The 25,445-nt window shown below is 42.7% G+C and overlaps 1 protein-coding gene across 1 annotated transcript in view; it reads right to left on the reverse strand.

Annotated features, from left to right (window-relative positions):
• TMEFF2 (transmembrane protein with EGF like and two follistatin like domains 2) overlaps window positions 1–25,445 on the reverse strand; it is a 136,784-nt gene that overhangs the window by 20,816 nt on the left and 90,523 nt on the right. The window contains exons 6-7 of the mRNA XM_009277167.2: window positions 15,365–15,513; window positions 14,131–14,190 (exon numbers count right to left, since the gene is read on the reverse strand). Coding sequence (XP_009275442.1) covers window positions 14,131–14,190; window positions 15,365–15,513 — 209 coding nt within the window. The remainder of the gene's footprint in view (window positions 1–14,130; window positions 14,191–15,364; window positions 15,514–25,445) is intronic.

Consider the following 25,445-nt stretch of genomic DNA (forward strand, 5'->3'; position numbering starts at 1 on the left):
ACTGCCGTACGGCTCTGCAGGACTATACAGGAATTAAACTGTCTACGGGCTTATTTCATACACACAATGGGGTAAAATATGCAGCACGGTTCTGATGGAAGAAAATGATAGACTGGGTAAGAATTATAGACAACAATTTTGGTGCAGATTTTTGTTCTGGAGGACTAGTAAAACAGGGCGCAGTTATGGCCTCGCAATTGCCACCAGGCTAAGTTGTGCTGAAGCCTGATGTGTTTCTGGGGGCACGCTCTATAAATTTAATTTAGGATTTCTGAACCATCTCTGGAAATGTGGGAGTCAAGCTCAGTTTTTTCCTCTCCCCTCCAATCCCTACAATAATGTAGACTCCGAAGGTCTCCAATTCACACATGCAATCCCAGTGTCCTGAAGTTAGTCCCTCTTTGGCAGCTACGCAGGTGGCTGTCAGGAATTTAAGTATTGATGCAACTAGTGGCTCTTCCAATTTTTAAGGACTACATTGATAAAAATTGCTTTTAAGCAATTTAACTGTGGATTAACAAAGCACGTTTCCATGTTTGTATGGAGATGCGTTCACCGTCTGCATTCACCTGCCTACATTCAGAGGAACACACACATCTTATGTAACACGAAGCTGCATTTTCCAACAATCCTCGCCCTGTCTCTTCAGCTATGTGAGTGGCTTTTACTGGCAGAAAGATTGGATAGGCGATCAATGAAACAAAACAGGAGCTTTGTTTTGAGAAACTGCTGCAAATAAAAGCGCACCCTAATGCAATTACCAGGCTGTCCCCTAATTTCCAATAGGAACCCCGGGTCTGAATGGATTGTTTTCTGTGGAGATCAATGGATGGCAAGAAGCAGTATTTGGAAAGGTCTCTGACTTATTTTTAGGCCTGCCAGCATGACGTTATGAGAATTTATTATTTGGTTGCACACTTCAAACAAACTCAGAAAAATACAACTGAAAGCAAGTATGAATGGCAAAACTGTCAGAGAGGTTTGACGGAAGGCACGGAGACGGAAAGGTTACCCAGGTACATGACCGTGCGGACAAGTAGGTCAGGGATGTCATTTTGGCCACAAGGCATTTCCTTCAGTCCTTTTGACAACCTGAAGGTTTCACAGCCCTAGTTTTGCACTAATTTTATATTCAGTTTTGATTACTAAAAACAGTCTTTTTTTATTCCTTTCTTTTTGGGGGGAGACACATGTCAGTAAGGTGCTGCCAAGCTGGAGTGTGACACCCATTTGGCTCCCTTCCCTCCTTTCTTTTTTTCCAAGGTAGCATCTGTGCTTGTAAAAACATGCTGCCTGAGAGAATTCATCCAGGAAACTGAAGAAAGAGCTGCAGAATTTGGGGGAAGTGTGTGTAAGAAAATAGGAGACTGAAATAAAAATACGTAACTCCTCTATATGGTATTTTGAATGCTTCCTGAATCACATGCCTGGCAAATCCCTTATGCAAATCTTGGTTATTTTAGTTGCCAGAACATGACCCTGAATAGCCTGTGACTACTCAGAGATATGTCCATTGCTGGCTAAAAGCATGGTTTCAGCCATGCTTTTCACTGCTTTTGTTCGGGCTATTCAGAAAAGTAAATACATTTTATTGGCATGTTGCAAAACTGTGATCGCTCCTCTGTACAAACCAAAGCACTACACTTGCTGAGAGATGAATCCTGCTCAGTTTGCCTCTATTTTTACTCAGCTGTCTCCCCTGAGTGCTGCATTGTAAAACTGTGATGGTAATGGGTCCACACAGTCTACAACTTTGCTTTCTGTATCTGCCCAGTTCTATTGTTAAAATCTTTTATGGCTGCTCAGAGGACCAGTTTTTAGCAGACTATATGTTAGAAATTCCAACTCGGTAATCAGGAGTTCAATATGCTTCCTCTCCATGCCGGAAAGTGGAAAGACATCCCTTACTAGTCCCAATTCTAAGTGTAGGAGAAAATGGTAAAACAATCTAAAATGCCACTGCAGCAAAACCTGCTATATTCTTTTACCTAATTTACCAAAGATACACTTTGTTTCCCATCTGTCATGAAACTGCGCAATGGCAGGACAAAGCCAAAACCTCTGCATGTTCTTGTTTTGCAACAAAAGGGTCCAATCCTGCCATACAAATATAAGCTTTTTGTCTATTACTCAAATGCCAAAGGTCTACCAGGCAATAACTGGTCTGAGATGCAGAGAGGAGACCGCCCAACGCTGCAGAACATACTTTGTGCCTATCAGCAGCCTCAGGAGCTGAAAGAGACCCCTCCAGAGTGCACATTGCACTGAAGACACTGTTACAGAGCTGTCACCTCTTCTTGTCTGATGACTGCAAACTCTTCCAGAAGCACAATGTCCTTGAAGTGACTTCTGCATGGACCCAGCTCAGACTCTGCCTCCTGAAATAAGCCAAGTGCAGATGTGCTCTGGTTGCCTTGTGATGTCCATCTGCCATCAAACTCTTCTCTTCAGATCCCATGTCTCCCCCCGCCTCTACATGTCAATGTATTTTGGCATGACAGGCCACAATGCAAGTGCAGAGCTTGCCCTGCTATTTCTTACCATAAAGAGCAGAATAGCTTCTCTGCACCACAGAGGTCCCGAGATTCATCACTGGTCACACAGCCCATTTTGAAGCACAGCCAGAGAAGTCTATTAAGAACATCTTTTTTTATAAATGAATACCTGCATTTACTATTTTTATACGCCCACACCCATTATTATTGTCTTACAGAAGTGCCACAGAAGTAAGCTGTAGAGATGGCATTTGTGTAAATAAAGGGTTTGGTATTGTATCTCAGTGCTCACTCTTAGAGATAATATTCGAAGTGGGAGAAGCTGAATGGAAAAGAAAGGGCAATTTTGGGAAATGGAAAATTTACTAAGAATAAAAATGGATGAAAAAGCCGTACAAAGAAATCACGAAGCCATTAAACTCAATGGCCATTCTCCCACTAGCTTCAGTGAGGCCAGAATTTTACCTACTGCCTCTTTAAATCTTATTCACCCTTATAACAGTATTTTAAACCAAACAGCTAATGTCCTTCTGCCCAGCCAAGGCCCTTTAAATCACTGAAATGCAGGATGGAAAAAAATCCGCAGTGCCAGATGTGTCTAAAAACAGTCACAGTTCTGCAGAGGAAAATGTTTGGCATATATTATGCCTGACAAAACACTAGTATTTTATCAGTTTTGATATTATAGACTAATAACGAGCCCTTCCATGGCTACTTCATTTGCAGAGCACAGAGACAGGCTAGACTTAGGCTACTTGATTTTAGAACAGTGTTTTTTAATCCTTTCCCATCCTAGCTAGACGGAAGTACACTTCCATTATCAAATGAAATTGTAAATGAAATACCCTGGGGAGGGGGGTGCTTTTGACGTACACCTGACACAGCTTTAAACCATAGACAAAATAAAAGATGGAGATTAAAACCATAGGGAGGGTTTTAATTTTTTTTTTCCTCCTGAAAAACATTTTGCCATTATGTAAAGCTGTCTAAAACGGCTAAGGCTGGTGATAGCAGCAGTAGGCAAAGAAGTGCATTTCGATTCAGTGCTGATAACATTCTGAAATGCACCGCCACTGGTTCTGTAATAGCACATTTCGTTTACAGCTGTCGTATTTACGGGAAGAGGGTTTCACGCTAACTTAATGCTCATGGGTACATGGTAAAATGACAGCCCAAGTGTGTAAGAAGTCACCTTGCTAAGCAGGTAAATGCTGCGTTTCAAATCTGAGTTTTTAAGAGCACTTCCACTTGCTCGGTGGTACAGATGTGTGCCTCCAACTGCGGAGGTTGGGTTTCTCCCAAATGCAGAGAAATGCTTCTATGGAAAGAAGCAGTGGAGATGGTATAGCTGATATTCAAAATGCTGCATCTCCCACAGCATTTCCTACTGCCTATAAACCATTTCCATTTTTCTTAAGTAACAATTTTCTGTCACTAGTGGTTTCAGTGTCTCATACACTAAATATTAAGAAATACAAGAACAATAGGTACATTGCATTGCTCGAAAAATCAGTGCAAGATACAGGTTTTAGCAGATGTATTCAATGAAAAGAAATGGAACCATCAGCAAAGTGAAAAAGATGCAGCAGGATATTTGTCTGTCTTTGCTTTCTTTACTCAAATCTATCAAACTAGGCAAAAATTGCTACTTGTGTCCATGTAGTCTCATTCTGAAGGTCTATTAAAAATAAATACACCAGCTCCTCCTTTTCTTCCCCAACAGTATTTCTTTTCATTCTACCAGATGCATTTATACCTCCCGAGTCTAGGTGAAAGCCTTTGTTATCTTAAGGCTCAGGTTACCATTTCACGTGTCTAAATGATCAAATTATCTTGTGTTTGTATTGTAATTTGACATGATGATACTCCTTCTAGAAAAGATGATGTTTCAGTCAGTTCTAAGTAGCAACTTTCCTTACTATACAACTTATTTATTACAACTGTCATATGCTTTCATCTTATGATATTTTCATATCTAACATTTCATAAAGAATGCCAAAACATCCCATGAAACAAAATTCTGAAGAAATTCAGTTCTATGAATATTTCAAAATAATTTTTTTTACATTTCAGACTAGATCAAACATAAATATTTAAATGTTGATGTTTCCTGAAAACAGATATTCTAACATCTCATTATAACTTTAACTCTCAAATCCTTGGGAAGGCTCTGTAATTCCTAACAGCAGATTTACAGAAACTAGGCCTAAAATAGAGCTGCTAGGCACAAAAATACACTGTGGTACTCCTTAATATCCATTAACTAATTCAAACTAGTGTCGTGGATGGCACAGCTGCTGTGCACCATCTTGAACAACATCCTTCAAGGATGACTCTTGAGCTAATCGAAGTGCCTGGAGCCCAGAGGAAGGGTGGAATCGAGGGTGAGTGAAATTCCTCCCCAAATCCAGACAACAGGATTAATTTTCCCAGCCTATTCCTTGGGGAAGATTGACAGAGTCTTGTCTCAAATACTTTTTTTACTTTCCTTTCTTGTAGGGGAGGCGGGAGGGTTGAGAAGGGAAAGAAGATGCTATCAAGAGGGTAATGCCTTCACCAAAGGCCAAAGACAGTTGGTATCTACCATTTTTCTGGCACGTGGATGAAGTGCTAGGAGTTACAAACCGATACCTAAAACAGCACCACAGCTGACACAGGGTGAAACCCAGCCATCATAGCAGAGAATCAGAAGAGTCACGCGTGCCACCGCCCTGCGTCACAGTACGTCTCAGACTGTACCTACATGCTTTTGTTGGTCCTACAGAGGAACCAGGCTGCACAGTTTTTCTAGACCCCAAAGAGAGAAGAATCTAAGCTTCCCTGTGACTTCTGATATGAAGTCGGTTTGGGGCTGTCTGCAGGAAATTGAAGTACGGATCTGTGAAAGCCACTTCGTGGCCGGACTCCTCCTGCATTGTTAGATGGAGTTAGTATAGAGCCCTGTTATTTAATGCTGGTATATCCCAAAGGAGGGGCCTGCAAGTGGGGGGTTTCTTATCTAAGAAGTGGCAAAGATACAGTATTAACTAGGTGCCACAATGTGATTTAGCCAGATATAAAATGACCTTTTTTTGGTAACTGTAAATCCTTTCACAATGGCGGAGCCCGCATGCTCTGCAGGGCCAAATATTATGGTGCATATTCCATATGTTCAAGGCAGCTGAACAGTGGTTGTAGATCATGTTGCTGGATCTTCATTTCCATAAACCTCTGAAAACAAAGGTTGGGAAAAACAAGTTCTGGGAGTGGCTTTAACTAGAGCATAACAACTAGCATGACTGCAAACCATGAAAGTGTTTTTCCGAGGGTCCCTTCCTGAATTAATTTCTTCTGTGTATCCCTTGCCATTAGAGGTCCTATTTAGAAAGAAGGTGTCTGATTAAAGACAACTTGAGAAATCAGACACAATTCAAATTGTGGGGAGTTTTAGGGATCACATTTTTATGTGTAAGCAGGAAAGTGTCTTTTTTTTTTCTGCAAGCTTTGCCTCCCTTTGAGCTTATTCATTCTTCTGATCAAAACACAGATACTGAGCAGAGGACAAAAAGATCAGCAGGTACTGAAAGGCTCAGATTTGCTGAGGAAGATGGATTTCTTTGCTCCAAATAAGACAAAACATATGCAAACGATACACGATGTGTTTATGTACTGGGACACAAACTGAAGAATCTGTAGGAACACCTACATGAACTCAGGTCTGCTCATCTCTATTGCACATACAATTTCTGTTTTTATCCATAACCTTTAACAGAGCAAAATGTTACAGAGGACTGCTTACATGACACTATAAGGGAAAAAACAAGTAAGTACACAGTAAGGTACACAGTCTTGGGGAAGCAGAAGAAGTGGGAGCCAGTGTTTGGAGCAAGATTTATGCATAATTTTGAACATTCTGATGTAAACCCCAGATGGAAAAATATACTTGCATTACAAACTCCACCCTCACCCCAAATCTTGACACCTGAATTCATTTCTAGGACTTAAAAATTTCAGGGATGCTGCCAATAGTAAAATAGCCTGGTCCGACTTCATATTTTTTAGGCTGCCCATGCCAATATCGGTGTTACAAGTTGGTACTTGCTTTGCCTGTTTATTTTCTACAGATCAAATTCTTTGCCTGGACATACTGAATTTTCAGGCTACCGAGCTTCTACACAAATCAAATAGCTTTCTTTATAATGTTCACTCACAACATTACTGAATTTGTTTGTTATGGGAAGAAAGCACAAATTAATTCTGCAACTTTTGATTCACATTCATTAGTGACTAAATTAAGGGCTAAGCTTTAAAGGCACAAATGGAAATGCTCTTTTTCCTTGAGGTACATCAGTCTAGGTAAAGAGATGTCTAGCAGTTCACCTGAGACCTAATTTAAGTTTTAATGCTAATAATTACAGGTTCCACGAGCATGACACTGGGAAATCGTAACAGGTACAATTTCTCTCATTATAAAACCACAAAAAACAGAAATCCAAAAAAACAAGGCACATTTTACCAAGCTTAGCATATGCAATTCAAAGTTAAAGGAGAACTCTCATAAAAAGTGAGGTATTCTCTTGAGGATGGCAGATTAAATGAGCAATATTTCTCTCTTCCTATTGCTTGTTTTTAAAATCTCCATAAGCCTGTTTTCATTTTGCATGCTCCTCAGGAAAAGACTGTTAGGAGTAAGTGCTGTTAAATCAAATGGCACGGTGCTCTGGAGTGCTGCAGCTTCCTTCCTGGCACGGGACTTGTTTGTGAGACTCCTACGTGACCTCTACCTCAGTGCGTCCATCTCCTCTACCAAAGAAAACTACGTAGATTTTAGCAAGATGGAGCCTAGCAGGATTGAGAATGTTCTATAGAAGAAAAAGATTTAGGGTAGCCTACGCTGCAGCACCCACTGCTAGACAATTGCATTAATGCCCTGGTTTTTCATATTTTAGAAATAAAGCATCCAGTCTTCCTGATGACGCAGAAAAATGCTGGAGTGGGACTTTCTGCACTCCACCTTTTGAAAACCAGGAGTTAAATCACAAAAAGAAGCAGCTGCAATTTTTCATTTAAAAAAGCACCTAGGACAAGTGAAGGTTTGGGGGCCAAGTGAGTAGTTGGGACTGACACTGCTGGCTACACAGACTTTAGTTCAGAAGTAGCTGACAGTAAGATTTATTAACCTACCAGTTGGCCTCTATATCTACTTTTTAAATTTTCTTCTGGATATCAACAACAGTGGAGGAGCTGCAAGGCAGCGGAAGGGCTGAAGACCACCGTGCTATCAGAATATGGTAACCTCTCTCTCACCTTCGAAAATCACTCAGAAGAACTCCAGAATAGGAATAGTTTTCTCATTTCTGTTTTATAGTACTCCATAAATTAAACTAAGCTACACACAATTATTCCCAAGTAAATGCTATACTACCTTCTGCCATGGTAAATTTGAGCTTCGTTTTGGAAACCTCCAGGTTCCACGCAATAAGCTGAGACATTTCCTCTGTTCTACTTTTTGAAAACTTTTCCATTGGGAGTGTCTGGATTAGGTAGGCAAAACAAGACCAAAATGCCTTCTCCACCTGCCTTTATTAGGAAATTATTTTATAAGTGGAAACCGTCTCTGTTCTTGCAACATCTTGAGTTTATGTGCCCCAGACTTCAGCTATTTGTAGACACCTACGTTTCTGAATGATCAGACATCTTAAAGGACATTCAGGCATGTTGGGCATTAATACGGTCACATCTCCCAGAGGGAGATGCCCTCATTGCTTTCCTCAAGTCACAGGCAAAAAACCCCTAAACTGTACAGCCTGAAATACAATCTATACTCTTTTTTCTTCTTTGTTTTGTACAGCTCATCTGCCACCTTTTGTGGGCTTTCACTGTGCATAAAACTTAGGTGTATTTTCATAAAACCTTGCACTTGTAACTGCAACTAACAACTGCAGCAACATTTAAAAGCTTCACATTTTTTAAGAAATGTATCAATTCTTGTACTCCCAAATGCCCGGAGTGTGCGTGCCTATGTGTGTGAGCGCAGGCGGAGGCCGCAGCTAGACAGCATTCATGCTGCCACACAGCTGTCAAAATATTAAAATGTGTTTTTTTCAATTTTTAAGTGATTTGATGGAAAAGCAGGAACGCTTCCTAAATAATCTATTTGTTTAGTGTGACAACCTCTGACTTGGAGTCTGCGGAATCGAAAGCCAAGGAAATCTGCATATGCAAAGATGCAATTTCCCCAGCGTTTTTACAAAGCTGCAGATGAGAAATGGTTTCTCTCTAGCGGTGATGGATGCGCGGTGCTCAGCTCTATGTCTCACTTGCTAATTCCATTAAGAAGAAAGGAAAGCCTGGTTCACAAAGGCAGGGCAAAACTGCATGATAGTTTATATCCCATAGCTAAGCTCTGGGGCTTTATAATTCTTTACCAGTTTAGGAAATGGCTGACAAGGTAGTAGACACAAAATTTAATTTAAAGGGACAATGTCAAGTGGTTTACACTCAAAACTTAACCTACTTTGAAAATGTTATAATCTGGAGAAGGAATCTAGTCTGAAGTTCTCATATTTTATTCCTGAGGAAAAAAAAAATATAGTCACTCTCTAGAAATCCAGTGCTGCTGTTCTGAGTCCTGGCCCCTCTCCAGGCCTATTACAGACAATGAAGATGGCTGTGACTGAATTCGGTGGGCTCTGTATCAAGCCTGTGAAGAAAGGGATGCATCACACCCAACATGTGCTGGGTCAGTGCACCACTGCAGTTCTTCACATTTTCTTTGATCGGCACAGCTTGTTCTCCCTTTCGAAGGGATTAGAAGTTAACAATGCAGAGTGGTGGGTTTTGGTAAAGTTTTAGGATAGTTTTCTTTTCTCAAACATAAATATTACGTTGTATTTATTTTGGAGTCCAAGACTCTTGGACTTTTGAAGAGACTCTTTGAAGAGTCCAAGACTCTTCTTTAGCCTTGGAGTCCCCACTCCATCTGCAGTGGCTCCCGTGGCCTTCATCCCACAGCCCTGGCCCAGCCAAGGGAAGATGATGTGTTGACACAGATGGATTTTGCCCGTTTTGGCGGAGCGTTCCGTTTGCTTGGGCAACACAGTCATCTGCCTGATTACTCGCCCGAGCACCTCTGGTAGTGCCAGGAGGGCCCCAGTGCCAGAAAGCGGTCTGAAAAAGAGCCAAGACTGTCGCGTAGATTTGAAATCCCGTGAGAAACCAGGGGGGAGAGCAGGGAACAGAGCAGCCATGAGCAGACGCGCAGCACTTTGTGCTCGTTAGCATTTCCCGGGCACAGCAACAGCATCAGCAAGAGGGGCCACGGCACTGCCTGTAAGAGAGTCCCCGGACTAGCCAAGATTGCAGAAGGCACCACCTGAGGCTGCTGCCAAGGGAGGGTTTACCACTGCTGAGGAACCCAAAAATACGGCTCAAACTGACCATTTGCGGATGCGCATTTTTCACTGAAGGAGACTACCAGGACTGAAAATGCCTTCTTCCCCTTTCCATGAGCTTCGCTGCGCTGCTGGCGTTTGGCCGCTGAGACTTGATCTAATCAATGCTCATATAGGGAGGTTTGTCCGGCCTGGAAGATGATATTGTTGAATAGGTCTATCAGATTTGTCAGTGTCTTCGCTGACAATTTTCATGAATATATAACATTGAAATATGGCTCATCCATACTGACATTCTTTATAGTGCTCAAAATGGCTTGAAAAAAATCTCTGTAATTTGATAATGAGAAAGGATAAAATCAGTTAGGAGGATAATTGCTAATATCCAGATCTTAAGAAGGGAATATAAATATTGAAGAATAAAAATAAATAGGCAAATGAATAAACAAGATGAAAACTCCTTGATTGCCTAGACTCAGAATGCAAAAATGCCACCGAAACAGCCAACTTCTTTACGCATATAATGGGGAAATTCAAGAAAACATCAATCACAGGACTTTCGGCTCAGACACTACATTCCAAAACATACCTTACACTTAAAATATTTAAAAATGCTCTTTCATGGAAATTGCAAGATGAAGTGTATTTCTATTGGATTTGAGGGAAAAATCCCACCCATTCATTTATTGACTAAAACCAAATTTTATTTCACAAACTTGATCAACGTCAGCAATCAGCCATTTGTTGGAAAGAGTGAAAATCCCCCCAAGTCTGATAAATACTTTGGGGTTTCAGAAAAATAAGAGGCCAGAATTGCACAAAGAGAGACACAAACACACACACGTACAGACGCTGTGCTGACACGTGTTGCACATGCAGCCATGGCAAGAGTGGACTGGTGAACCTGGAGAGGTGGACACCGTCAGAGAAGGGCCATCTACGGCTCACTGTCCCCATGTTTGCTTTGCTGAAAAAGGGGACACTGCTTTTCGGGTGTCTCTGACATTAGTCAGGCATTTCCAATACTAGAGTAAATCTTGCCTGTGTAAAGTAAGAGCCCTTAAAAAAACAAGGCGATGTAAACTTAATGCAAAGATTTATGCTCCAAAGGAGTTTTGCAAACTGAAATATTTGTGCATTATTTGCAAGGATCAACGGGCTTGAAAGAACAGGGGGGGAGCAAAGACACTGATTGAACTGACGGTTTGAATAGTTCAATATGAAAAAAATCAGCTGGGTGTTGGGACTTGTGGTTGTTCGCAAAGCTGCTGCCTTCCTGGGACCCCACATTGAGCATGTTGGGGTGTTTATGGAAAAATCTGCAACACTCAGCTACCACAATCTCTGCAAAGAGCATTTGGCACAGCTGCATTAGCATAATTGACAACATCAATTATGCCCACTGCTATTTTCTCCTCAGGGAAAGTCAGCCCATACAAGTCAGTGTTTTTAAAAGCATGTAGTGCTCATGGTCTCGACGATTTTTAGTGCCATTAAATGGTAGAGAACAAAGGTATTCTCTGGAAAGGCGCAGGCTTGGGGAAATTGCTTCAGAGCCACAACGACTGAGGAACTGCTGCTTTTTCACACAAAGCTCCCCATGATCAGTGCAGCATTTCCCTTCTGAGGAGATACGGAGGTGGGAAAAAAGTAGCACATACCACATTCCTATAATAGCCATCATCAAATGTTTCTGCACTTGAAAGAACATGAGGACGGCATGGAGCTTCCTGCCTGGCAAACGCTGAAGCCTGAATGTTCACCGAGCCTCAGTTTTATACTGTTGTCTTCCTTTTCACCAACCACTTCTGAAAGGCTGGAGTTGTTACAGCTTTTTGATACAGCAGTCCCTTTCCTCTAGGGTCTCCCGGCAGGGTTATGCCACAAATATCTGGGGACACTGGAGGCATGCGGATTGCCTGCATGAACTTGCAACTTTCACCCTACATGCTGTCACCATATGTAAAAATGAAAAATTTAAGCAAGGATAATAGTTAGGTGCACAAAAAGAAGACATCAGCTGGTGCAAGCAACTGTGGTTCAGGTTAAATCAATGGATGGTACCTGATGAAACCCACCCAGGGGACACAGTCGCTGCCCTCAAGAAGACCATTGGTGCCTGAGCCATACCAGAAGCCTCGAGGAGCTGCTTGCTAAGGTGCAATGATGGTGCCTCTCTGTGCCAAAGAGGTACCTACTGGACCTCACTGCTGATTCAGTATGTCTCCATCCCTCCCATGGCTCTAGGGGAGTGAGATGCCCTGTCCCCTCTCCACGGGTCCCCGTCACCTCTCGCTGGACCACCTGTTTTCCCACTCCTTCTGACCTCTTGGCACTCGGAGACCATCTCCACTACAGACCCGCTCCTCTGTACCGTAGCTCTGCCCTGCTCCCTGCCCAGTAACCCAGTTTCTTCCTGTGTTCCCTGCTCAACTCCCAACTCCTGACAAAGTTTTGCTGCAATCAATTTTCTTCTACCCACCACCTCTCCTCTCAAGCGTGGGCTGAAATATCATCTCTCTCCTAAGCAAGAGCTGTTCTCTTCCTCCTGCCCACTTGAGCTGAAGGTGCCTCCTGTGCGCCTCTTCCCCTGTGACCCATGACTTGGCTTTCTCTTGTCATCGCTGTGATCTCCTCCTCCCTAATCCTCAACCTGCCTTTCCTCCCTTCTTCTTACAACTCAGTTGCTTCATGCTTAAATGTGCTGTCTCCTCTCTAGGTGATGTGGGTCACTGCCATCCTAAAGCTAAACCACCAGACAGTAGCAGAGTAGGACAGGTTGCACAACATTTAAAAAGGGGCTGCAGGCCTTCATCTTGACTTGGGGATGCCAGTGCTCTCCTCAGTTCTCCAGCAAGGAAGAGAAAGAATTTAGCACAACAACATTACTTGTCCTTATTTCTAACTTAAAATAAATCATTTTGGCCTACTTGGCCGTATCTCCTGCCCACCACAGGATACAACCTCAGCCCTTCCAGTCTTTTAAGAAAACTGACTGCTGCCTCCCAGAAAAAAGCTGAGAGTAATCAAGGGTTTTGGGGAAAGAGACTGAAGACCTTTCTTTCTTTGCATGACTCTTCATCCATGGAAGGGCTCCTTGGCAATAGGAAATATCTGGACCATGGCTCATCTTTGATCTTTTGGAAATTAATCCCAGCATTTACTTTCCATAGAAATTTCTACCCTCGCTGCTTTGTGCTGCAGCCACCCTCAACACCTAGCACTCCTCTGCCCCAACGAGACATCATTTATTCATAGCTCTGTGTTTTAATCATCATGCACTATTTTTAAGTAAGAACAGAACAATCATTTCTAACGGCTGGGTACCCTGTTAACACAGGGATGTCATGCACAAAGTGCCCTCACAAGAGATGACCATCTGAATTAACTAATGTCAGAGGACTCTCCTGGTAAGAAATGTTAAGACCTGTGAAACCATCAGCTGGATTTCACCTAAGCCATGCAGCAAGCTGCTCAGGTAAACCCAGCGATCTGCACCTACAGTCTCTAAATACTTTCAAAACACAAACTTAAGCAATGAATGCATCACCTGACCCATTTTCATAATACCTTCCCAAAGGCTTGAATTCTCAGTGTGAGCTGAAAGTATTTGCATGCACCTGTGTGTGCACAGACACATTCAATTTCTAAATCAATCCTCCCAGGCAAAGGGTGTAAAAAATGTCTCCCAGACCTCGCTAGTATTTACATGTTTTTAATTTCAAATGCCATATAAGGCTAATCAGCCATTATATGTTATTGTAGCTTCTAAATAAATTAAAACTATTTATCACTTTAAAAAAACACTTTAAGAACCTTATTAACTTCATAGTTAAACACCGACAGGTAATATTACCTATTATGGCAACGTTTCATGGTATCAGAGCTGTGCTATGCTCTGGATTTTCACTTTCTTAAACCTGTATATCGTGACAAAAATATGCATAATCTAGTGCACTGATTCAACAATTTTCAATAATGTCTGCTAATTCTGGCAAATAGTTTACAACAGTTATTTCCACCGTCAGAACAGGTGTTTTATGGCCAGAATGTCTGTACGTTGACAAAAATGGAAGAAGTCCATTTATTAAGAAGAAAGAGAGTTTCTAGGAAAAGAAAGAGTAATGCGAAGACAGTGTTTTCTTAAAGCAAACCAAGAAAACCATACTAGAAGATGCAGACACCTCACCTTAGCAAATGGAGGAGAAAAGAGACTTACACAGTTCCTGTGAATTGTCATTCTCACAGAATAGAAACCGTACCTGCATAATCTGTTCTTGCGTAATGCCCATCTTCTGATTTTGTAGTTGTTGTAGTATTATCTGTGTGAAAAGAAATATGTTGAGTTGCTTGGGAAGCCTGTACTTGATACAGGCTATGCCCCAGCCACCAGTGCCCAGGCAAATGTAGCTTTGCTTGCATGCACAGCATCGCTGCTGGCTGCAAGGCTCCCCTGGGCCTGCCAGGTGAAAACAGCAGGATCCGCCTTTTTGGAATGAAACATGAAACATCTTCCATTAAGAAAACACATTTTTTTCGAACAATACGTGATAACAGATTGCAGCTGGGATAAATATATCAGTATGAAGCTGGAGTTGTCATTTCTGCTCTATTTGAAGTAATTGGGGAGTCTTAATATGTACCCTGAAATGAACTGCCATGTAGGGCGGTTAACTTTAAAGAGATAGAAATAAACTAGAATGTGTTTAATACACCTGTATAGTACAGCTTTGTAAGTAGATGTACTGAGGATTTATAGGTCAGAAGCTAAGGGGAAAAAAGCTATTAAGAGTCTGAGCCTCAGTAGACACTTTATTTACGGGAGCTATTTAAAGGCAAATTTTCTTCATTTTTATTTTAGAACAAAATAGAGTGTTTAAAGTCAACTCAAGGGTTACAGGTGATGTAGTAGCCCATGAGCTGGGCACAGAAAATCATGGCATTCATGGAGAAACACAGAGAGTCTTGAGCTGCTATTGGCAAAATTTCCTTCCAGGCACCTTTGGCTTCTCGTGGGCCCAGTGTAGGTCACATGAGAAACAAGAATCAACACCACGTCTGGGAGCATGGCTTTGGCCTCCTGAGATTGCTTTGTGCTGCTCCAGTTAAGGGAGCAACAGAGGATCCATCCTGCGTGGCAAAACGTATTTGAGGGGCTCTTCTACTGTTCTGCTCTGACTCCTACCCGGAGGACAGAGCTCTGGGCAAGCTGCTCTGGGCAAAATCCAGGTGTCTGATTTTGACACCAGTGCTGGGCTGGACAGTCCCTGGCCACTGCCGGCAGGGTGTGGGAAGGGTTACACCCATTCCTTGCGCCCCGCTTGGCATCTGTACCATGGAGGGCTCTGTTCCCTCCCGCAGCCTGCGCTCTACAATATAAATTGCAAGAGTCTAATGGAAACATAAGAAGTGCCAAATAAGCCAGCCCTGGTTCTTTTTTATTCCGGAACAAAAATTGAAAACATTCTTTGAAATGAGTTTTGTTATGAGACTTACCTTGACATCGACCCAAAGACATGACTTCAATTTTCTCCTGTTTCTGGCATGATGCCTCTTTGATTTGACATGCATTATCATAAGATTTCCCATCGGAAGCACAAAGAGGATTGAAGTTGGTTTGAGAACAGTCAATGTTGCACACACACCTGAAATGATAAAGAAAGAGGAAAAAGAAGAGGCTAATATGAGAAAGTTTTTTCATGACATCATACATACATCTCAGAAATAAAAGTGTTTGTATTTTCCTGACTGCACAATGCAAATCAACAGAAAGAAAGTGGAAAGCTCTGTCAAGAGGTCATTTGTATCTCTGGATGGAAATGAAATGCGGAGAGAGGGAAGAGACACAGAAGAGAAAAGCAAGCAAAAGGAAAGATAAAAAAGTGTGTTCTACATGGAAAACTATGCCACAGCATTACCACTTGTAATTTCCTGTAAATCAAAGAACACCCAAGCAGATATGCAGATAATTCAAGCTGCTGCACCCTCTTGCAATTAAAAAAGCCACAAAATTCACCTCTGTTGAGGTGCTGCCTGTCGTATATAACACTGCATGTGTGGTTTTATATTGATTTATGATTTAATTCTGATAATAATTACAGAACCTATAGGCACTCTGATCATAATAAAAGATGTGATGCTGAAGTCTCATCTCACCGTACTGGGATAAAGCCACCTGCCAAGACTGAGACTGACGCTAGCGATGTGACTGTACTCTGCTCTGTGTGTAGGGGTGGTGGGATCTCCCCCGGCTCCTGGATGCGGTGGGCCTACTCAGTATTAAAACCAGGGGAATGCTGTTTTTAGGAGACACTTTGTGCACAAGCACTTTCTGAAGCATTTGAATAACTCAGCAACCAAAAAGCCTTACCCAGGTGTCACCCAGGAAGTTCAGTGCCCACTCCCGACCTGGTGATGTGCTCTGTGCGGGGAGGAGTGTCCCATAGCCGACAGCAGAGCGTGGGCAAGTGCGGGCAGGGCAGTGGCGGCCCTGTCCTCGGGGAGCTTAGGGGCATCTCCAGAGCCACAGTGATCCAGCTCATGAGCTCCTGGGCTGCCCTGAGATGTGAACCAAAGCACAGTGGGGGATTCCCTTCAAAAGTCTGGTCCGGATCTGAACTAACACACTAACGTGAGCACGTCCTGACCCCAGCAAGCCTCACCACTGCTCAGAAGATGGAGAAGCCTAATTACTTTCACCAACAGCAGGCTGCAGCCTTTTTTCTTTAGGTTTCTCCTATTTCATTATCATTAGCGATGTCAGACACCCTTGGGCATCAGCAAGGGAAAAGCATGCTAATCTTCCATCCCCCCGACCGTGCCATGCAACGGACAGCTCAGACTCAGCAATGTTTACATTAACACGGATGCGATCCTGCTCAGGGACAAAGCCAGAGGTCTAACCTGGCAGCTGCTTCAGCTCTTCTGAGCACGTAATTGTGCACATGCTGCTATCTAAACCCTTCCTGGCTCCTTCTGACATTTAAGGCAAAGTAATGCGACTGATGCTCTATCTCCAGCCCACTGGTTGCGCCAAACCTCACAGCACCGTCTCCACAGCTCTCCCTTTGGAAAGTTAAGTATTGGAAATGTCAGCCTCTAGCCTTGCTGCTTGATTTAAGAAAGTGTTTAAAAGTCAGTTCACTTCCCATTCACAGCAGACATCTGGACACCTTCAACCACTGGAAGTGTAAAGGGATATACGCAAGAGAAAAACTTTGGTGGAAAGAGGAAGCATAGGAAATTTGACAGCGTGGGTCAGATTTCTCCATCACCCTCTTTGGCCTTTGGCCTCCGCAAACGTGCCCAGGGTGATGAAAATCAGTGGAACCAGTACTCATCTTCCTTTAGACTTTCTTTACATTGGGTAGGTCTATTTTCCCCAAGTATTCACAAAATACAGAAAACTTCAGCTCAAAAAGATGCCAAAGGTGAATAGCTCTGGTTATAAATTAAATAACAAGATTTCATAACTAGTGGAAGAAAAGAGTCTGGCTTCCTATGTAACAATTTCCCCGCACTGATGAACATACAGAATATAAGAAAATCCGGTCAATTTCCTAAGAACCTCCTTATCAGCAGAATAAGAATGCTCTGCTCCACCCAAATACTAACTGTCGTCATTTCTTCCCGCAGCCGTTTCCAGATTCCCACCTTAGTCAAACTCACTTCATTAGGAAACATTTACTGCTCAAGTAATAGTAATTCTTTCCACGTAGCTCCACCATTTGCATTTCAGATGGGACACAATCAGCCATATGCTCCTTTTTTGTAATAAAACAGCTCAGAAACAGCTTCACTTCCCTACATTTTGCTACAAAAAACGAGTGTAGGTTAATATATATTATGTCTCAAGTCAAGAGAAAATTAAGTCAATGAGAAAATTAAAACAAAAGGGTACTCTTTAGGGAAAAACTAAGCAACTTTGGATGCAATTTCAAAAATGCCTAGGGGATGCAGGAACCTATGCTCAGAGTTAGGCACTTAAGAGACATATTTTTAAAGGTGTTTAGATGCCTAAAGATGCATGCAAACACTTTGTGTGGGATTTCTGAAATCTCAGAGACCTATCTCCCACTGATTTCAAAGACCATTTCAGAGCCCATTTGGCATTTATTTGCATCTTTTGATACCTTCCAAAAAAAAAAAGTTCCAAAATTACTTTTCTGACCTCCTTCAGTAAAAGTGAGAAGAGAACCAAGATTTTTCTCAACTCTGTTCTAAAATCTTAACTGCAAGACCAGCCTTTCTTTCCAAGCAAGATCTCTGTAGCCGCACGCTGCATGAAGAGGATGCACCATATGAGCATCATGAACCACATGCTACTTGTGCTGATGTCAGATTGCTCGTGTGCAAGGCGAGCAGAAAAGGACAACCTTGGGATGACGCTATATGCTCAAGTCTTATAGGATCTCCTGTGTGAAGCTTGATTTTCAGGGTTGACTAGATGGGTGGTAAAAAACCACTCCAATAAACTTGTAACCCCAATCTCCTTGCTGCAAGGATCTGTGCATCATCCACCCCCTGCACAATTTTCAGCGGACAGCTTCTAGCTTGCATCTGCAGTTTCTTACTGCTTTTGCACTTATATACTCAAATCCTACTTTAAGGATACACAATTAAGTCAACATCAAATATATGTCAGGAAATGCTAAAGGTAGGATTGCATCAGGAAGATTAATGTAGCTGGGTTGCTGACTCTGTTTAATTTATAGTGCTCTCTTATCAGGGAAAATGACAGTATATTCAAACATGTTTTTTCAAACTAAAGGAACAAGCAGTCTGCCATTTCAACCATGCCCTCAAAGTCCAGAAGAGTAAATTACAGAGAAAAAGGTGGGGCATTTACTCCAAACGTGCATGCCCAGGCACACGTGGCCACAGAGCATGCATCGTCCTTAAGCAGGATCCACTGGCGATGTAATAAATACAAAATGAACGGCACTTAACACATTTGATTAAATGAAATCCTATAGCCATAGGTAAAGGTGCCTTCACTTCTTGAAACATTTTCCCACACAGAAGTGGGACTGTCTCCTATCAAACAAGTAGAACCAAACTGTGACATCCCCGCTTGGACCCAAGGACATACATTAGGTGAGAATCCTAATGGTGTTCAAGATTTCAGATCCTGTGGGACACAGGAATCCCCTGTACAACAGATACTTGCCCCAACACTTGTCATGCCCAGAAATCCCATCCTGCTCCTAACTAGCACCCAGTGCTGGCGCTTCCCCTCTCACATTCAACCTGCAATCTGGCCATGTCCAGGCTCTGCCCCATTACCTTCTCATTCTTTCACAAGTGACAAAATCGGAGTGGCCTCACCTCTTTTGGTTGTTGGCTTTACTGGTCCCAGGGTCCCCCCAGGCCCCCCTGCCTGTGTGGGGCTGGAAACACACATCCTGCTGCTGCGGGGCTGACTGGCAGGCCGGCTGCCTGCCTGCAGCTTCCCAGTCCCTGAGGCACTTCAGTACGCCTCTAATTTTAAGTAATTTGATCATTTGACCATTTTATCAGCCTGGCTATGACTTCTGATTATAGTTCTGTCAATAAATCTTTTTGTTTTCCGTGTTCCTAAGTGTTAGCTCTGAAGAAATCTTGGCAATATAAAGGCTGACTCAGCTTTTCTCAGGCTCAAGAAGCTGTGAGAAGGTCAATGAGGTCTCCTAGGGGGTCACAGGATGAAACTGTACCCAAGAGCATACACAAAATACATGTGTAAGGCTTAACTATGACTTCTGCAGCCAGAAAAGCAGCTTTAAAAGCATCTGTGAGGAAGGAGTGCTTCCAAGATGTCAGCCGATACCCTGCAGCTCCCCTGAGAAAGGAAGAAATGCTGAATGCTGTCCCACAGGCCCGTCACATCTTTCAAGTAATGGGCTTATATATTAATTGATTAAAATTTGGGCTGTCACTGTAAACAATCATTAAACAAGGCTCACTTTCTTATATCTACTCTTCCAGCTCATTATGATAGTCTCTGATGAATTCCACTTCTTTTATATTCTTTATTTTATTCCATTTCATTTCATATGATGAAAATCTTGGAGGAGCTGAACATCCAGCCATCCACTTGGTTACTTTGGTGATCACGAAAGCAAAAAAGTCGAAACAAACTAAAAAGACAACAGGCAAACCTGGGCACCTCCTCGGGGGATTTTGGGCTAACTTCCCCAGGTGCATCCTGCAGCACAGCTTGGTGACATTGCTGGACCCTCTGACGAGAACATCGTGTCAAGGCAGAACTGGAAGGTCTCTGCAGACAGAGGTGATATTAGCTAACACGCTGGAGAAGCCCACGAGGCTGCCTACGGGGGGGCTGGCAGAGCTGAACTAAGCCTGTGGCAGGTAAGATACTGATGGGCACCTCCTTGTGCCTCACTACTGAATTGTAGGGTGCAAGTCGCTGCACTTCTGTCTCTGAGCTTCTGTCAAGACAGTAACTGCAATAAATGTACTAAAACAGCACAGGGCAACCCACGTGCATTTTGGGAGTGGTTGTCACTATTTCACCTGCGTAACATGCTTCTCCTCTTCCCAGGAAAATGAGAGAAGAGTACAGAAGTAGACCAGTAGTTATTTCCTGTACAGATCTTCACCGTGGAAAAAACCTGCCCAGACCTCAGAGAGGTCTGCCTCCCAGCAGTGATGGCAATGTGCTGCACCAGGCTGCTTGGCCAAGCTGGAGCAGCCAACTTGGCTTTCTGTTGAATCAGTCTCTGTAAAAATTAATGGGGTCAATGAACCAGGCACGGGTGAGTACACTGGTGAGCACACAGGCTCCTAACTCCCCACTCTTCTGCAAATAACATATGGTATTATTTTCTGGGCACAGAGAGTACCTTTGCCTGCAGAGAGCATGCCGCTTGAAGAGAGGATTCACGGCTATGAAGGATTGTCCCTGGAGGAAGGAACAGCGTTTTAAGGAGGCGTCTCAATAAAATGAGAGAATGGTTCTTCACCCATGAAGTGTAGGGGAATGCTATAATTATATTTCCTTAGTTCATGAATAAAGTATAATCATTAGTGACACAGCGATGATAAAAAGAACCCCACTCCATGCTTTATCTCTACTCCTAAGACAACTATTCAGTCTTTGTTTTCAGCAATGTATTACTGAAAAATAATTTTTAAAAAATTACTATGCAATATCTGTGTGTAGCACAAGGAAAGTTTCATATGTAGCTCTGATGGGAAGGAAGGAGGATAAATGAGACAATGCTTCTAAAAAAGCAGTTTTACTGGGAACAGATGCAGGCACATTTTTGTCAGAGCGAGATGGTAATGGCAGTTCTTCCCTATTCAACATCTTTTAATTAGCCCTCCGCAGTTTGGAAACCTGAGAGCATTGTTGGTACTACCTCTGTTTATTAAAGATTCATATTCAGACTTTGCTGGCCATGGGTCATTTGCTTTTTGGAACCAGAGCAACTGAAAACTGTGTCGAGATATCTGCAAAAAAGTACTTAATGAAATGACTAACGTCTTCAGCCAAGTGTCTAGTTGACTACAGGGTCCAAACAGCAGAACAGCAATAAATCTGCCACAAAGAGAATTGTCAGTCAAGAAAAAAGGCATAAAACCAAACAGACAGGGAAGCGAGAGCTAAAAATGTGAAAATGCAAATCTAGTGTTATTTTTACTAGTCAGAGCTCTGATATTTGAGCGCATATGCTAATTTGGTCAAGTGTGAGATCCCACCATGTCTCAGTGAGCACTACTTTACAGGGAAAGTGGTGTTCCATTCTGCAATAATTTTAAACATGTCATATATTTTCTCCAGGCAAAAATAAAAAAAGCAAGGAAAAAACCAACAACATTTTGCAGCATAAAAAAGCCCAAAGCCTTCCCTTTGCCATAAAACAATGTATAAATAAAAACACGGTTGTTGTACATTTATGATATTTCCACCAGAGACATTTCTCATCTTCCTCTGTTCTGACTAGAAAACAATGATCAGAAACTCAAAATTTCTGGTTGGATATCAGTATGGTCCTCTCCAAGGCCCCTGCCCCTCCAAGTAGGACATTAAATGCCCATTTAAAGCTAACCTGGCGGTATACACCTGCATAAAGAGCCTGGCAATCAGTCCCAAATGCCTTCTCTATCATTTGGATTCCTGCAAGGTTTTTCTTTCTGGTACACAGGGCACCTTTGTTGACATTACCAGCAGGCAAGCTGAAATGAAGCCAGGCTCAACATTATGCCTCAACATTCGAACACGCATTGTACCGTGGTTCAGCCGTGTGTCAGGAGGCTGGTGGGAGCGCTCATTTACCCAGGCAGCTTTGGGTATGTTTAATATGTCTCAACACAACGCCACGCAGAGATACTTGAACTGGCTCTAAGCAGGGACTGGCAAGGTTAAGCAGGCTGGGCAGACCTGTGCTCACATGCATCCACCGCCTCTGGGAGCTCAGCTAGCCCGTTTAGACCATCTGTGTGCTGCTGCATCGCGCCTTGCTAAAACACACTGCCTACGATACCCCTTTACTGGGGAGTAGCAACAGGCCACCTCTGCTACCCACCTCGGCACCACATCAGTCATCCTCAAAGCTGCCTGCGCACACAGGCAGCTAAATTGAATTGCGGCGGGGGGCTTGCACGCACCTCTGTTTCGACATCAGTCTCAAAAGGAACACATAAATACCAGCTTCCTTCTCTGACCCTCAGCCCATTTACAAGTACGCCGTTAAGCTTTACAGTAATCTCATACAGCCCTGTAGCAGCAATGACTTGGTACTATTATCCCCATTTTACAGAGAGGTAAATTTTAGTGTAAAGCGCTGGCACCCTCAACAGAGAGTCACCAGGGGCTTTTGATAGCTTGGCCAAGGTCAGGTACGCTACAGTGGTCTCTGCAGCGTGTGGAGCACAGCCCAAGAGAATGGCACCAAAAGATGCCTCCAGCCAGGAGACAAAACTGCCTGGCATCATTACCTGGTTTTGCATACAGCTGAACATCAGGTACACAGCCATACATATATATAAAATAGCATACATAAAATATATTCATAATGTACACAGGAACATGATTTTTTACACTTTCTATGAATCATACCCTACAACCTGCCTGTGCTTCCCAGGAGATTGAAATCTTATCACCACACTCTTAAGAACATCATTAAGAGGCTTAAAGAACAGATACGCTGCGTGTCTCCTTCAAAACAAACTTTGTTGTATTTTTGAGGCTGATGCAAAACTTCAGCTGCAGTGCAGAACAATAAACAATACATATTTTATAATGGCAGCACAAAAATAGCATTCGATATTTCTTTCCTAGCTCTGCTAGTGCTTCTCTTCTGCTTTAAGATCACAAGAGAAGAAAAAGCATGGCTTATTTTGAGTGCCTTCCATTCAATGATCTTTATTTATTTATTTATCTAATTCATTTTTCTTTTTTGTCCTTTGCAGCCCAGCTTCTGCACTAAGGGCTTTAGCACGTCTACTTTTCACAGTGGCTTCCCTGGGATATTTTACCTATTTCAACTGTTCAAATGTTTATCTTCACCAGCAGTAAAAGGAGAAAAGCTTGATTCCCTCAGGGTGATGCAATGTTTCTGCATGGCATTTCAATAGCATCCTGTTATTCAAACAATTAGAAATCACAGAGACCATGCACAGAATTATCAGCATACTGCATAGAGATTTTTATTATTATGTAGTGCATAATGAAAATGATTTGAAGGACCCCAAAGCATCATAACAGAAGGAAGCGCAGAATAATCAGGTGATTTTTTTTTTTTTTGGACTGCAAGAGACCAAAATATTGTTTACTGGACATATGTCAAGCTAAAATGCACTAAAGTGGTTAATATATTTATTGCCGCCCTTCCTTGCATACCAAATGCAACATAATCTGGGAGTCTAGCTGGAGTGCAGAGCCAGGAGCTAGGGCAATTGCTGTCCAGCTGCCATGCTGCTGCTGCTGCTTAATAGCAGGGAATGACTGGGAATGCTTAAAAATACGTATGGATTTTTCAGAGCACATTTGTTATGACAGCTCACGGAGGTTGTTTCAAAATGGTTTCGTGGACCGCTCCCAGAGGCACCTCGCCTGACAGCTGTAAGGAGAGCCGCCCGGGCGCTGGCTCCTTCCCGGAGCCAGACCAACTCCGTAACTCGGTGAGGAGCTGGTCCCATGCTCCACCAGTTTTCAAGGCTTCATCCTGGAGACTGCAGCTCATGAAAACTTCTTTAATCTGCTGTGCAAGACACTGCAACTTGATTCCTAATTCTCTTTTCATTTTTTCCCCATAACTTTCTTCACCAAATTTTCGACAAAAAACATCACAAACTTCACCTTTGCTTCCCTCTTACAATTCAAAGCACCAATTATAATATGACCTTCATCTGGCTTCCCGATGCCTCTAGTGCCCTCAACAGTACATTGAATTGTATGCTAACACCTTCAGGGCAAAATAAATGTCTCATTTTATTTTTTTTTAAATATCATTCCTATTTAAAGGGAACTAAGTTGTGTAAAGCAGTCTTTGCTAGATTGGATGCTTCAAACCCAAACGGAGAAACTAGAGAATTACAAGGCTGACGACTGGGTTTGAAAAGTGATGGAAAAATCCTCACGCTAGTTGTGTGACTAGAGAAGAAAATTCTAATTCTGTTCACGTGCCAATTCAAGCGTCTGCAGGTATCTAACGTGTGAAGTTTATTTAAAGCCCATAGAATAAAATAAATGCCTTTTTATGGTTTGCCTACACTTGGTGTCCTTCATGTCTTTATAGTCTGTGTTAAAACAAAGCTTTGCTGACTGTTTCTCTCCCTCTGTAAACATTTGAGGCTGTCCTTCACGAACGTTTTATTGCTGTGTGCCTCAGACTGCTGATATTGTTCGCTCCTATCTTGAAGCCAGCAGAATAATGACAATTGTTCCCACGAATCCCAGCGTTTCACCCCGGCCTGCAACAGCCAGTGGGAATATTGCAATGTCTGGTGGGAAGCACGGGACAACCATCTAGCTACAGGTCCTGGCATGGATGTTGCCACACAGTAAGGCTCGGTCTGCTCATGAAGAACTGTGGTACCAGCTGGGATGGGACCAACAGCAAATTTCTGGTAACAGCTTTGTTAACTACACCAGAAGTTACTTCTGAAAGCAGACTCTGATTTATCAGCGAGACTAAAGGGATGACAGCTCCTGCCAGTAGAGACCAGGGTGTTGCAAGCCCCATCCCATGCAGCACGTGAGCCATCCACTGCCAGATGGATGCAGTGGAGCGACCTTCCTAAAGTAGTGAGAATAAAATGATGGTAAAATAATTCCTCCTTGTAAAGACTCCTCCACATGTGCAAAATCAGACTAACTCTCACCATAAACTGCTCTGCGTCCTCAAACACGTGTGCCTCCCGCTTCCGAGACCTGCCTGAGGCAGCACCACCTGAATATCCTCAAACACGTGTGCCTCCTGCTTCCGAGGAGACCTGCCTGAGGCAGCACCACCTGAATTGGCTGCGTACTCCAGGCTACTCTGCTTGGTAGGCTGACTTAAATTACAAAACAAAATCCAGTCTAGGTATTTAATGAAATTTTAGGAGGATACTCCAGGCTTTCCTTCAG

Source organism: Aptenodytes forsteri, unplaced genomic scaffold (genome assembly GCF_000699145.1).
Source record: "Aptenodytes forsteri isolate BGI_AS27 unplaced genomic scaffold, ASM69914v1 Scaffold145, whole genome shotgun sequence".
Lineage (NCBI taxonomy): Eukaryota > Metazoa > Chordata > Aves > Sphenisciformes > Spheniscidae > Aptenodytes > Aptenodytes forsteri.